This window comes from Temnothorax americanus, unplaced genomic scaffold (genome assembly GCF_048541705.1).
Source record: "Temnothorax americanus isolate GAGA-0224 unplaced genomic scaffold, ASM4854170v1 Scaffold91, whole genome shotgun sequence".
NCBI classification, from domain to species: domain Eukaryota; kingdom Metazoa; phylum Arthropoda; class Insecta; order Hymenoptera; family Formicidae; genus Temnothorax; species Temnothorax americanus.
The window spans coordinates 41659-53890 of record NW_027509814.1 but is presented as its reverse complement, the minus strand read 5'-3'; the positions used below and the strand labels follow the sequence as shown (position 1 = coordinate 53890).

Here is a 12232-nt window from a genome sequence, read left to right as displayed (position 1 = left end):
CTCGACCAATCTCTATATTTAACGAAATAAAGCTATATTTAAATCTACTATTTAACAAAATAAAACTATTTAAATCGCTAATAGATACCGACGGGTCGATGGTCTTTTTGCTTCAACGAATCTATCCGCGATAAACCAGACGTAGATTACACAGTTTCATTGATGAACTCCGCAAGGTTCACGTGAAAGATGCATGTGATATGAAAAAGATGTAATGGTTATCGATAAATTTAAAATGAGCCGAGTGTGTAATATATACGCCAGCAAGTGTGCCCGCTGAAAGCGCAAGTGTGAACAGGGGAGGTGATTCACGTTCAATGATGCGGCGATGTGTACGTGTGAAAATGAATGAATGCCGATGGCAGTTAGTGGAACTTTGTTCGCACCACATCGCAGGAGGTGAGCTGGGCGGTGGGCAGACTCGCATTTGCACGAGGCGAGCCGGCGCATTACGCATATTGCATTGATGCAGTACAGTGATAACGTTACGGTACATAGCTCCGCGGTTATGATTTCTGTTATGCTCCTCATTGAAAATATCGATCAGACGCGCCATATGTAATAATAATGTGAGGAATATGTAATTCTAGAAATCTTAGTTAAGACTACATAACACGTTATATTTTCAAATCAAATTGAATTACGATGCATTTTTTTAAATTAAAAATCGATTAAATTCACGAATTTGTAATAAATAATTTAGTAACTTGTATTGATACAGCGTGTTCAACTTTAAGTGAATTTAAGAATAACCTAAATTACCTAAAAGCTGCCTGAGCATTTCTGATTTACAAACGCTCGTATGCAATTTCTTGTATGGAAACTCATGACTATATAGAAAAAAACTGTATAGGTGATTTTAGAAACGTGGAAGCGCTTAAGAGTGCAGCACAACCTTGACCTCGTTCGACCTAGAGAGCTCAGACGTTGGTCGCGTTGATTACAACCTTGTGCTTTCATCATTGCGTCATGACATTTAATTTATGCTCTGTTCATATTAATTTATTTGTCCGATACCTGTGGTTAATTATACCACGAATAATTAAAAAAAAAATAACTTCCTTCGCCAGTGATTAAAACCAAAAATATTATTTTATTACTCGACTAACTGGCAACAACTTTACATTGCCTTTACTTTATATTGTTGCCAGTTAGTCGAGTAATAAAATAATAATTTTGCTACGAATAATTTACATGTAGACATTTGGAATATTCCAGTCAGTCGCAAATGCAAGTATTCTTTTTCCATAATTAATCTCTCATCATGCTTTATTTTTAATACTCAACTAGCGATTGCACTTAAGTTTCAATTTTTTAAATAAATATATATTTGTATAAAAATTAAAAACTAATCACAAAATACATGGTTTCAAAAATATTCAATTCGTCACACAAAATTGCTCACAAATTGTACAGAATTGTATTCTATTTCGTCTTTGTGTTTGTTACAACCGTTCCGCTATTTTCTTTAATTTCTATCCAAAAAACTTGATACTTAAAAATTAATTCTAAAATATACAAATTATGTATTGGTACGCATAATAACCTTTGGTAAGGTATACATATAAGAATATGTTACTGACAATATTTCGTGTTACGGCTTAGACATGAAATAAAAATTTAAATTTGTTTAATAAAATGTAAATTTAAATTTCAACAAGCTTGTTAGTAGAAGTTTTATGTTTTATCAAACATAGCTTATTGTCTAGTTCTCCATATTTGTCGTGTAATATCTCTCTTTTGTGCTACTGACGAAATTTCTTTCCGGAGCGTCTAACGACGACCGACGCCGCGTCTGCGCCTTCTTCTTCTTATCCTCCCGGTCCTCCGTCGTCTTTTCCGTTCTCTTTCTGCCAAACGTATATACTTCATCCTCGCTTCCTGAGGCAAGGCGCACCACTCCTTGCCGGCTTGCCGAGCGACTTCTGTTATGCGTTTTTCAGGATTCTTAAAATACATCTCAAGATAGAAAATGATGAAGGGATTCTGCGAGAGAATTTTCCGTATTCTCCTTCTTCTAGATCTAGTTCTAGATCTCCTTCTGGAACCCTGACCGCATTGGCACGGCGCTTTTCTTTCGGCTCTTCGTCTACAACGATCCAAACGCGCTTTCTCAGTATCCGTTTGCTTTGTCTGCTCGCTCGTATCTTTATCCGCTTCTTCAATAACGTGTCTGCGAAGAGTTTCGGCCGGTTTATCTTATTGTGTACTTCATTTATAATTCATTATAAATAATAGATCCTAATTAATTGACATCTACAATCTCCCCTTAAAATGCATTATTAATGTATTATGCATTTAGCGCAATATTGCATTACGGACAATTAAGACGATTGGAATCGACTTTCGCGAAACTTTCGGTCTTTAATTCTTCGAAGTTATTTGCAAACTGCTGTTCGACTCATTTTATGACTCGCGGCGAAACTTTTACGACCACGAGGTATATACGTATTCAACATCTCGAGTACTCGCAATCCGTCGCGTCGCGTAAAAGAGTCACGGTCGGTCTCGCTCCGCGTGTACTTGGCGCGATATATACATAAAGCACGCGGGAACGTTGAGCAAAGAAGTCGATTGTTCTCTAGGAGAATGACTTCGATCATCGATATGGTCGCGCCTGTCTTCGTGGATTTAAACGGCCTTAAAGACTGTGGCGAAATTGCGTGCGAAAATACATTTCCGCTAGATTCGCATCGCGATAACGTATCGTGCAGAACCGGCCGAGGAACCGAGGAAATGGATCATTTCGCGTTCTTACACAAAACGTCATATGCGCACCTTTCGACAGGCCACCCTTCCTGCGGACGGATTGTGAAACCGAACACGACAGCGGAGCACGGAATATCGCTTACCTGCCTTCGTCGGATCTGCTTTCGTAAATGTTAGGCTCATCCATCTCCCGCCGTTGTCTGCCGTCACAATTTTCACTTGATAATTTGACTTGGTTTCGAAAAGAAAGCGAAATGTCGTCCGCACGAAAACATCTGAAGTTTCACGAACTTAATTCTCTCAACTTCGCACAATCGAGATCGAGAATAGTCGACGGGACCTATCGATCAGCGACGTTGCGATAACAGTAATTTTGTAATGTCCATTTCTATCAACGCGGATTATTTAACTTTAATTTACTTTTTATCTTTATTTTATTCAATTTAATTTACTTTTTATTTTTTTTCTAATTCTTACAACTAGAAAAGGATGAAAAGTAAGTTAAACTGAGATTATAAAGTTAATTTGCGTTGGTAGAAATGGATATAATAAGATCAGAGCATCAAAAGAATATACGCTCGACATCGGAGATAAAGTTAGCCGCGTGCAAAGTTAAATTTGTATGTAACTTCGTAATTGCGATCATTTCAACTTTGTCGCGGGAATTGCTTCCTAACAAAAATAAGAACTCAATAAGTATCATCCTGAATTTTAATTTACAGTGATTTATTAATTTATGTAGAAAGTTCGAATAAAACAACTGATTTTCGAATTACGAAAGATAAATTATTTAAATTTTCTTGTAGATATATATATAAATTGAAGAAATATGTGTAACGATGTAATCTGAATTCCTTCATTAAAATTGTAGATATTTCTTTTTATTAGTTACATTTCGCCTCTCGACGTCTTCGAGGAGACTTAAATTACAGTCGAGTGATTCATTGTGCAGTTTGCTGACGGGGAACTTTGCGACACGTGCTGCGCATGTCGCTTGCATAGAAATCTAACGAAGTTTCCGACATCGGGGTTCTTCTTTAAAATCGCTTCTTTAATACAGCTAGTCGCTTTTAGTTAATTTTAGAATTTAATGCGACGCTGTTCTGTCTGATCGATACGGCTCGCGTAGCTCTCATTAGTGATGTCGCATCAAAAAGTGATGAATTTATAATTAATACAACGCGATGCAGCGTGCGTCGGATCGTCGGATGCACACCGACTATCGAACAACAAACGATACAGTGCATGCGGCACGCACGACGGGAACACCTTTTTCTAAAGCCTCTTCCAGTTCAGTGGTGCCGTCACGAGGCTCGCTTTTTTAGCGATATGTTTATCGAACGCCCCGTCACTTTACACGCCGATATTTCTTACAAATTAAGGAAACAACGAATTGTTAAATTAACTTGAGTGAACTTGAATTGGAAAGGATTGAGTCAAGCTTCGAACTCTTCGAAAGGGTTAATTCAAGCCAATTCGAATTTTCAGGATTTTGATTATCACGAGATTTTAATTCCGCTGAATATCTTCAATCGTGGAATGTGATAAACCTGCACGCATAAATTTTCTCCTATCATATGCAGTTTTTTTCTTTTATGTATTTGAATAAGAAGTCTAGAAATATATGTGACAACATAAACATGTGTAAAAGGTAAATATGATTTATGATCATTTGTCGGTTTGATAGAATTGCAGGGGTTGTCTGCTTGTAAAATAAAGGTTTATCCTTGACCTATACCGCAATATTGTAGTTTCGATCGTCCGCTGGACGCCGGAAGTAAACGGTGTGTGTTCATTAATTATCAACGCATACGTAGCGCGTCTATCCGTCAAATTACAAACAATTATATTTCAAAAGATAAAATTGAATATAAAATTCTACAAGTATGTTTCCATAATCTCGATATTACACTTGCTAACATAAAACAATAAAAAATTATAATAGTACTTTCAAAGAAAGATATACGTAAACATAGTTACGAAAATGATATAGAAAAGAAGATACTTATAACTTTTTTGTCGCGTAAATTAACATGAAAACATAGTCGCGAACTAGAGAATTGGGGAGATAAACACTTCATAATTAACGTTGGTAAAATCCGACAATTTATAAAATTATTCGCGTCAGCGAATTAACCGATTGCACTTTATTAATATCTCGATAAACAAGATTCGGTCTTCTTGCCAAATTTCCAGCGGAAACTTTCGGTCTGTCGCGTGTCTTAAAAGCAAATATACGAGCTCACGTATGGCGAATCGCGTGCCATTCCGTTTAACCCGGCAGGAAGTTATGTTAATGTGTCCTATAACATTACTTATGCACACCCACATTTCTCTCTCCGTTGCATTTTAATTTTTTCGAACTTGAGCAAGTCGGGGATGTGCGTGCGCGTCCACAGCCAGTTACGCGCACCGTCGCACATCGCCAACTGCATCCGACAATTGAGAACATTCAAATTATATTCTTATTAAAATACGAGTATATATATAGAGAGAAAAAGAGGATGTGGTGTGGTGATACAATTAGTATGGTCGTGTAAAACAATTTCATTTTGCACGAACGCGTCCTACGACCCGCCAGCTTCTGCCATCGATTTCAAAACTCTATATAATCGATTGATTGCCTTAATTGCGTTGTTGTCACATTCTTTTGATTGCCAATAAATCGTGCTGATTAGCGTGACAAATTGGAGAATATCTCGAGTATAAATTGTTTGCAGGTCCTATCCACTTTTTTAACCAAAGACTGACAACGCGCGTAACATGTTTAATCTATTTTAGTTTCCGGTCCATATAACGTACTGTATAATAATTTCTAGTAAAATAATGATTTAAAATTCTAAAAAATAGTGTCTTACATATTTGCATTAACAGTTAAATAATTTCATATGAGAACTTTAATTGGATTACGCATATTACTTTATTTAGAACAATGTTAAAAAAGAGAGCACTTAGATAATTGCCGCCGGTATTAATTTTCTCCACGTATCATTAAAACTGGGCTTGGAAATTGTTAACCGCGACCTTATCTTATAGGAACTCATCACCACGTAATTTATATATAGGTGTGTACTGTGTACCGATTGAAGGATGAAGTCATCCGACCTAAACATATATTACAGAATAACGAGATAAAAAACAATTTTTCCCCGTGAGACTTTCAACTCAGTTTCTATAGCCGCTCATAAATTTTTTACGGATGCATATACAGTTGGCTCCATTTTCTTTCTTTTCTTTTCCATTTTCATTTAAAATTGAAGGGCATGAATACATAATTCTTTGATTATAGTAGCTAGCTTAAGTGTAAGAAAAAATATAAGAGATTAACATTTTTGAGATTGCAATAAAAGGGAAGAACAAATAAGATGAAGGTAAAGTACTTTTCTCTGGAATAAAATTCAGTATAAAGGAACAGAATCTACGTTCCTGCATTCAAGGATCAAAATCGAGCGACGCAAAATCGAGTGACTCACTCGACGAGCTTTTCGAGTCGCGCGACGTTATTGCGAGTCTGCGTTAAATAACGTTGCCATCGACTCCTCAACGCAAAACGCAACGCGTCCAAAGATTACGAGGTATACGCTCGAAGCCGGCATACTTGTATAATATATCCTGCTGTCCTCGTGCATTCTTGAGGTCGTCCAAATTGGTTTTGGCACGGCGGCCGCGCGTTCTGTCGTTCGGCCGGCACCATAATTCACGCGATTTCGCAAAAGTGTTATAACTACCGCGGTGAACATTTTTCAAAACGACATCGTTCGATCGATGATATCAGCCCGTCGGTCGTTTGACGGCTGCATCTTCGTCGACCCTCCGATGCATAAGACTCGCGTACGCATCGTTACGCCGTGGGACCATCTATTGTGGATTGCATAATCGTTGAGCAGTATTGCGCACTATTGCAGCACAGCAAACATCTACAGTATCTACACGATGCAATCACGAGAGAAATTCGCACCGAGGTCTCTTGTTAATCTGCACTACGATCATAAATTTCGGAATGGCTAAAGCGATGGAAATATTACAAGATAAAAATAAATCGAAAATATAAATGTTACTGTAAATTACATCGTTTTGAAATAATCATATAAAATTATACATATAATGTTAAGGATGTTCTGGATAGTTGGTAAAAATGCTACGAAGTTGATGAAAATTTAATATTATATTCTGTATCCTCTTTCAAAGTTTGGGGCTAAATTTCAGATCGATTCACAATTTAGATAAAAAGTTATCAATTTTTGAATATTCGAGTTTTATAGAGAAAAAGTGTAAACATTAAACAATTCTACCGATATAATGATATTTTACACACAAGTAGATATCTTCAACAATCAAAAATTTAGCAACTTTGAAACGATTTACAAAAATTTTTACATTTTATTAGATTTGCCCTAGCTATTTATATACATTATTTTGTCTTTGGATCCCTGGAGAATTAATATCGGTGTTTTTAATATTTCCTGCATACTTTTGGTTGGGATGGTGCCTTTAGAACATCCTTAAGGTAATTGTTAAAGAGATTTACTCTAATAATAAATCATCTCTTTTTAAGAATTTTATAAAATTATTTTAAAATTAATATTTTGAGTTTTACGATCGATTTTCTTAAAAAAATGAAATAGATTATTATTAGGGCTCACGCACAATGAGAGGAATAAGGAACAAGGAATTAAACATAGAGAGAATTCATAATTGGATCTTGCGACTCTCATTGTACATGAGCCCTTATGCAGAATATATGTAAAGATATCATCTAAAATTTACAGGAGGATATGGTATGCCTGTCCTGTACCGCAACAGGAGAGAGGGTCTGCCTGGCAGCTGAGGGTTTCGGTAATCGACATTGCTTCCTCGAAAATATCGCAGATAAGGTAAAAGCGATCCCGCGAATTTAGCAGGCAGTTTCTCTCATCTCGTTCTCGTGTTCATTAATTATCCAATTCTTACAGAACATACCGCCGGACCTGTCGCAATGCGTATTCGTGATAGAGCAGGCCCTCTCGGTGAGGGCCTTACAGGAATTGGTCACCGCTGCCGGCTCCGAGACGGTAAAGTATAAGATTATAACATCTGCTTAATATCTCGTACACTCGTATGACTTCAGCTTCGCCAATGAAACTCGTAGATCCAGGGAATAGTTGTAGCTTCTGTTCAACATTCGTGCCATCAAAGAAACAGCGACTCTCTCATTTCAAGGGAGGGAACAATTCGAACACGGGACTGTGAACTACAAGGCTCGTACAGCCGAGCTCGACTCATACGATTTGCTAATTGTAATCCGCGCGAATAGTACAATCATCCGTTTCGCGATTACGACGTTCTTTATACATTTCAAATTAGTCGTCAAATATTGGACTGCTACACGCGCTCAACCTGCATAGGAGTGGGCCATAAAACGCGCCCCATTGCCTTTCTGTGTAAAATGTAAAAACAAATCCCCGAACAACACTGATATGCAGAAAGATTGGGATTATAGACATCTTTACGCAGTCTGTTTAGACCTTTAGGTCTGCTCTCAATCTCTCCGCCGAATAATTTTCGAAAAGTTCCTGATACATCGGAATAGCTTTTCTTGAATGCATCCGCACGCAATCCCCCCTTGCCGCCACCGTACCCCTTATCCATATGATTGTGCGGCATGTGTCCATAGTCGTGTACAAAGATTTCAATTTCACGTTTCTTCATTTTGTTCATCATTCCCATTTTCATCTGTGATTTTGTCACTCGAAACATGTCGCTTGAGTCATGAAAAGAACAGAACACCATTTAAAAATTTAATCGAAACTCACCGTTATCATCAATCGCAAGATGTATTATTTTATCGTTTTCTCTCTCTCTCTATCTCTCGCTCTCTTTCTCTTTCAACAAATCGAATTCGACATTTGACGAACGAGATTCATTGCCTCTTATGTTTCTCTTTGCAGCAACAAGACAGTTTAGTAAGTACAATTTACATACCATCTGCGAGGCGCCGTAACGTGCTCTTGGGTAAAACGACATTTGTTTGTGTGCTAGAACGTTGTAATATCCGATCGAATTTGGGTGAAGATTCGAGCCGTTTACTTCGCGCCTCAGCCAAATTTTAAAATATACAAGTCTCTTCTCATATTTCTATTTAGCGCCGTATTTACTACTAGTTTAGAGCAAGGCTGAGTTTTATCCAATATGAAGATCGAACGCGTGATACAGACATTATATATACTTATAAATTAAATTAAATAGTCAAAATTTTTTAAATAACGAGCTTGTATACTTAAATATATATTTAAATAACTATATTTAAATAACAGCAAAGATTCAAAGACTTGTTTAATAACATTTTAAGAATAACTTTCTTTTTAATAGAATTATTTAGTTTCTCCTATATTTTTTTCTCTAAATATCGAGACATTATTTCACCCATCGATCGATTAAGCGATCATGCCTGAAAATTACAGTTAATATTAATGTAACGAACATATTGAGACTAATAACAGCAACCGCTTTCTTTCGTTTGGCTGCCTAATGTAATAATCGTCTACGTTAAAAACACGTTTAGCGATCTGTGTCTTCGATTTACGCCTCGTGAGCTTCGCATCGTAGCAGCATTTTATGGCCTTCTCTTATCAGTACGCTTGTAGAAGTTGTCTAAGAAACTCTGTTATTTTGCGAACTATTAAAATCTCGTATACGGTATATACGTAGTGAGGAATACTATCGAGCACGAGGGGTTGCAAGGGCTTTGACCAATCCTTTGATGCTTCCAGGGAAAGGGCACCGGGTCAGGGCACAGGACCTTGTTATACGGTAACGCCATATTATTGCGACATCTAAACAGCGACATGGTAAATTGCTTTTCTTTATAACAACGCTGTTATGCTACATTAATTTTTCATGGTTACGTAAATCCTGTGATCGTGTGTCGCAGTACCTGGCGTGCCTGTCCACGAGTTCGTCGAACGACAAGCTAGCTTTCGACGTCGGTCTACAGGAACATTCTCATGGTCGGTGCAACGCAATTACGCTTCGACGCTCAACAAATTCTTTTATCGAAGTTAACGTTATTTTTCTCTACCCCGACATAATATACCGCGTTGAACATTCATGAATAAGTACCTCTTAAATGCAATTATAACTTTTAACCAAATTGAAATTAAATTGGACGTTTAAAGTTGACGTGTAAAGCTGATAAACTTTTCACGGGTCGAGAAGCACGAATGGAACCTTGTGATTCCTTCGGAATTTCTTAAAGTTTTTATTCTCAAAGGTGAGGCGTGTTGGTGGACCGTGCACCCCGCCTCCAAGCAGAGATCCGAGGGTGAGAAGGTGCGCGTGGGTGACGATCTTATCCTGGTGTCTGTCGCCACCGAACGATATTTGGTAAATTTAGCACGTTGTCGAAAGATAAAAATGTTTCGCAGAATAATTCGTATGAGATGAGAAAAAAAAATACATTCATATCTCTCTCGTTTCAGCACACGACAAAAGAAAATGACCTGTCGGTGGTGAACGCGTCTTTTCACGTTACGCATTGGTCGGTGCAGCCATACGGCACCGGTATCAGCAGGATGAAGTACGTCGGTTACGTTTTCGGCGGCGACGTGTTGAGGTTCTTCCACGGTGGCGACGAGTGCTTGACGATACCGTCGACGTGGAGTCCAGCACCCGGTCAAAAGTAAGCTCTTGATCATGCATGCTGTGTATGTCCCAATAAAACAAGATTTTTTTTAAATTATCGTTATCCTGAAAATAGGAGAGAGGATAGAAGTAATCGTTTTACAGATATTTTCTTCGTCGTTTTACAGCCTCGTAATCTACGAGGGCGGTAGCGTAATGAGCCAAGCGAGATCGTTATGGAGATTAGAGCTCGCCAGGACGAAATGGGCGGGCGGCTTCATCAACTGGCTGCATCCTATGAGGATCAGACACTTGACAACCGGACGCTATCTCGGCGTAAAGGAGAACAACGAGCTCTATCTGGTCGATAGGTTGATACTTATTTTTAGAAAAGTTCAAGGGTCACGGCGATTCTTAGAGGCTCGTGATAATGTTTCCTAAATCCGGGATTTTTTTTTCTTTTTCGAAGGAACGAGGCGACGATCGAAACCTCGACGTTCTGGCTGCGGCAAGAGAAGGACGATCAGAAGATTGTTCTCGAGGACAAGGATCTAGAGGTCATCGGAATGCCGATTATCAAATATGGTGATTCTACCGTTATTATGCAACATGCCACCACGTGCCTCTGGGTGTCTTATAAAGTAAATAAGAGAATACATTTTTTTTCTAAATAACAAGGTATTTATAGTTAGATTTTATATATATACATATATAAGATCGTCTTAAGTTCATCTTCAGATACTCCGTAGCCAATGAAACGAGACGTACAGCGACTAAAGATAAACTTGAGACGATCTTAAATATAAGATCTGACTGTGAATATCGCCTCAAAACATAAAATAAGAAAAAGAATTTTAGCTGATTGACTTCTTTGAGACTTAAATAAAACGTTTAAATAATTAAGTCATTAGATATGGTAAAAGTTGCGATAGAAATTCTCACGATATTTATCACGCGATATTGTTTTAGTCATACGAGACGAAAAAGAAGGGGGTCGGGAAAGTCGAGGAGAAACAGGCGGTACTCCACGAAGAGGGTAAAATGGACGACGGTTTAGACTTTTCCAGATCCCAAGAAGAGGAATCTCGCACTGCCCGCGTCATCAGGAAGTGCAGTAGCTTGTTTACTCAATTCATCACGTAAGTTTTTGCAATTAAAAATATTTTTAAAACGTAAAAAGAGATAAAAAGACGTTATAAACTATATATAGCAATACGAGAGATAGATAAAAAAATATCGGATATCAGTAGAGAGAAAACGGGATAAGAGTTGGCTAAAAATATATAATACGTTTTAGAGGCCTAGAAACACTGCAGGTGAATAGAAGAGCGTCCATGTTTTTTCAAAACGTGAACCTCAACGAGATGGTGATGTGTCTCGAAGACTTGATTAATTATTTTGCTCAACCCGAGGACGACATGGGTAAGAGAATACTCTTCTTCTCTTACAAGCCTCTATAGACTATCTTGCTAACGATAGATACTTGTTCTTTCAGAACACGAAGAGAAACAGAACAAGTTTCGAGCTCTCAGAAATCGTCAGGATCTGTTTCAAGAGGAGGGTATACTGAATCTGATTCTCGAAGCTATCGACAAGATCAACGTGATCACTTCGCAAGGATTTCTCGTCGCTCTCTCCGGCGACGAGAGTGGTCAGGCATGGGATCAGATATCCGGGTATCTCTATCAACTACTGGCGGCCATTATCAAAGGAAATCACACCAACTGCGCCCAGTTCGCCAACAGCAATCGTCTCAATTGGCTATTCAGCCGGTTGGGCTCGCAGGCTTCCAGCGAGGGAACTGGAATGTTGGACGTACTTCACTGCGTTCTAATTGATTCACCGGAGGCTTTGAACATGATGAGGGTTTGTGACATCTTTTGCAATCTCTGCAACGTAGATTAGCTATTTGGCAAACGAAAAT

At 38.1% G+C, this 12232-nt stretch overlaps 1 protein-coding gene across 26 annotated transcripts in view; it reads left to right on the top strand.

The window, feature by feature from the left end:
• The window catches only part of Ryr (Ryanodine receptor), a 41147-nt gene that overhangs the window by 3809 nt on the left and 25106 nt on the right, over positions 1 to 12232 (top strand). For 19 of the 26 annotated variants that reach the window (XM_077425836.1, XM_077425835.1, XM_077425825.1 and 16 more), the window contains exons 3-14: positions 7479 to 7583; positions 7662 to 7760; positions 8637 to 8651; positions 9459 to 9536; positions 9620 to 9695; positions 9959 to 10071; positions 10167 to 10366; positions 10497 to 10679; positions 10778 to 10949; positions 11278 to 11447; positions 11606 to 11730; positions 11804 to 12174. In XM_077425836.1, the coding sequence (XP_077281962.1) occupies positions 7479 to 7583; positions 7662 to 7760; positions 8637 to 8651; positions 9459 to 9536; positions 9620 to 9695; positions 9959 to 10071; positions 10167 to 10366; positions 10497 to 10679; positions 10778 to 10949; positions 11278 to 11447; positions 11606 to 11730; positions 11804 to 12174 (1707 nt within the window). The remainder of the gene's footprint in view (positions 1 to 7478; positions 7584 to 7661; positions 7761 to 8636; positions 8652 to 9458; positions 9537 to 9619; positions 9696 to 9958; positions 10072 to 10166; positions 10367 to 10496; positions 10680 to 10777; positions 10950 to 11277; positions 11448 to 11605; positions 11731 to 11803; positions 12175 to 12232) is intronic. The other 7 variants (XM_077425837.1, XM_077425830.1, XM_077425820.1 and 4 more) reach the window with 1 other exon arrangement.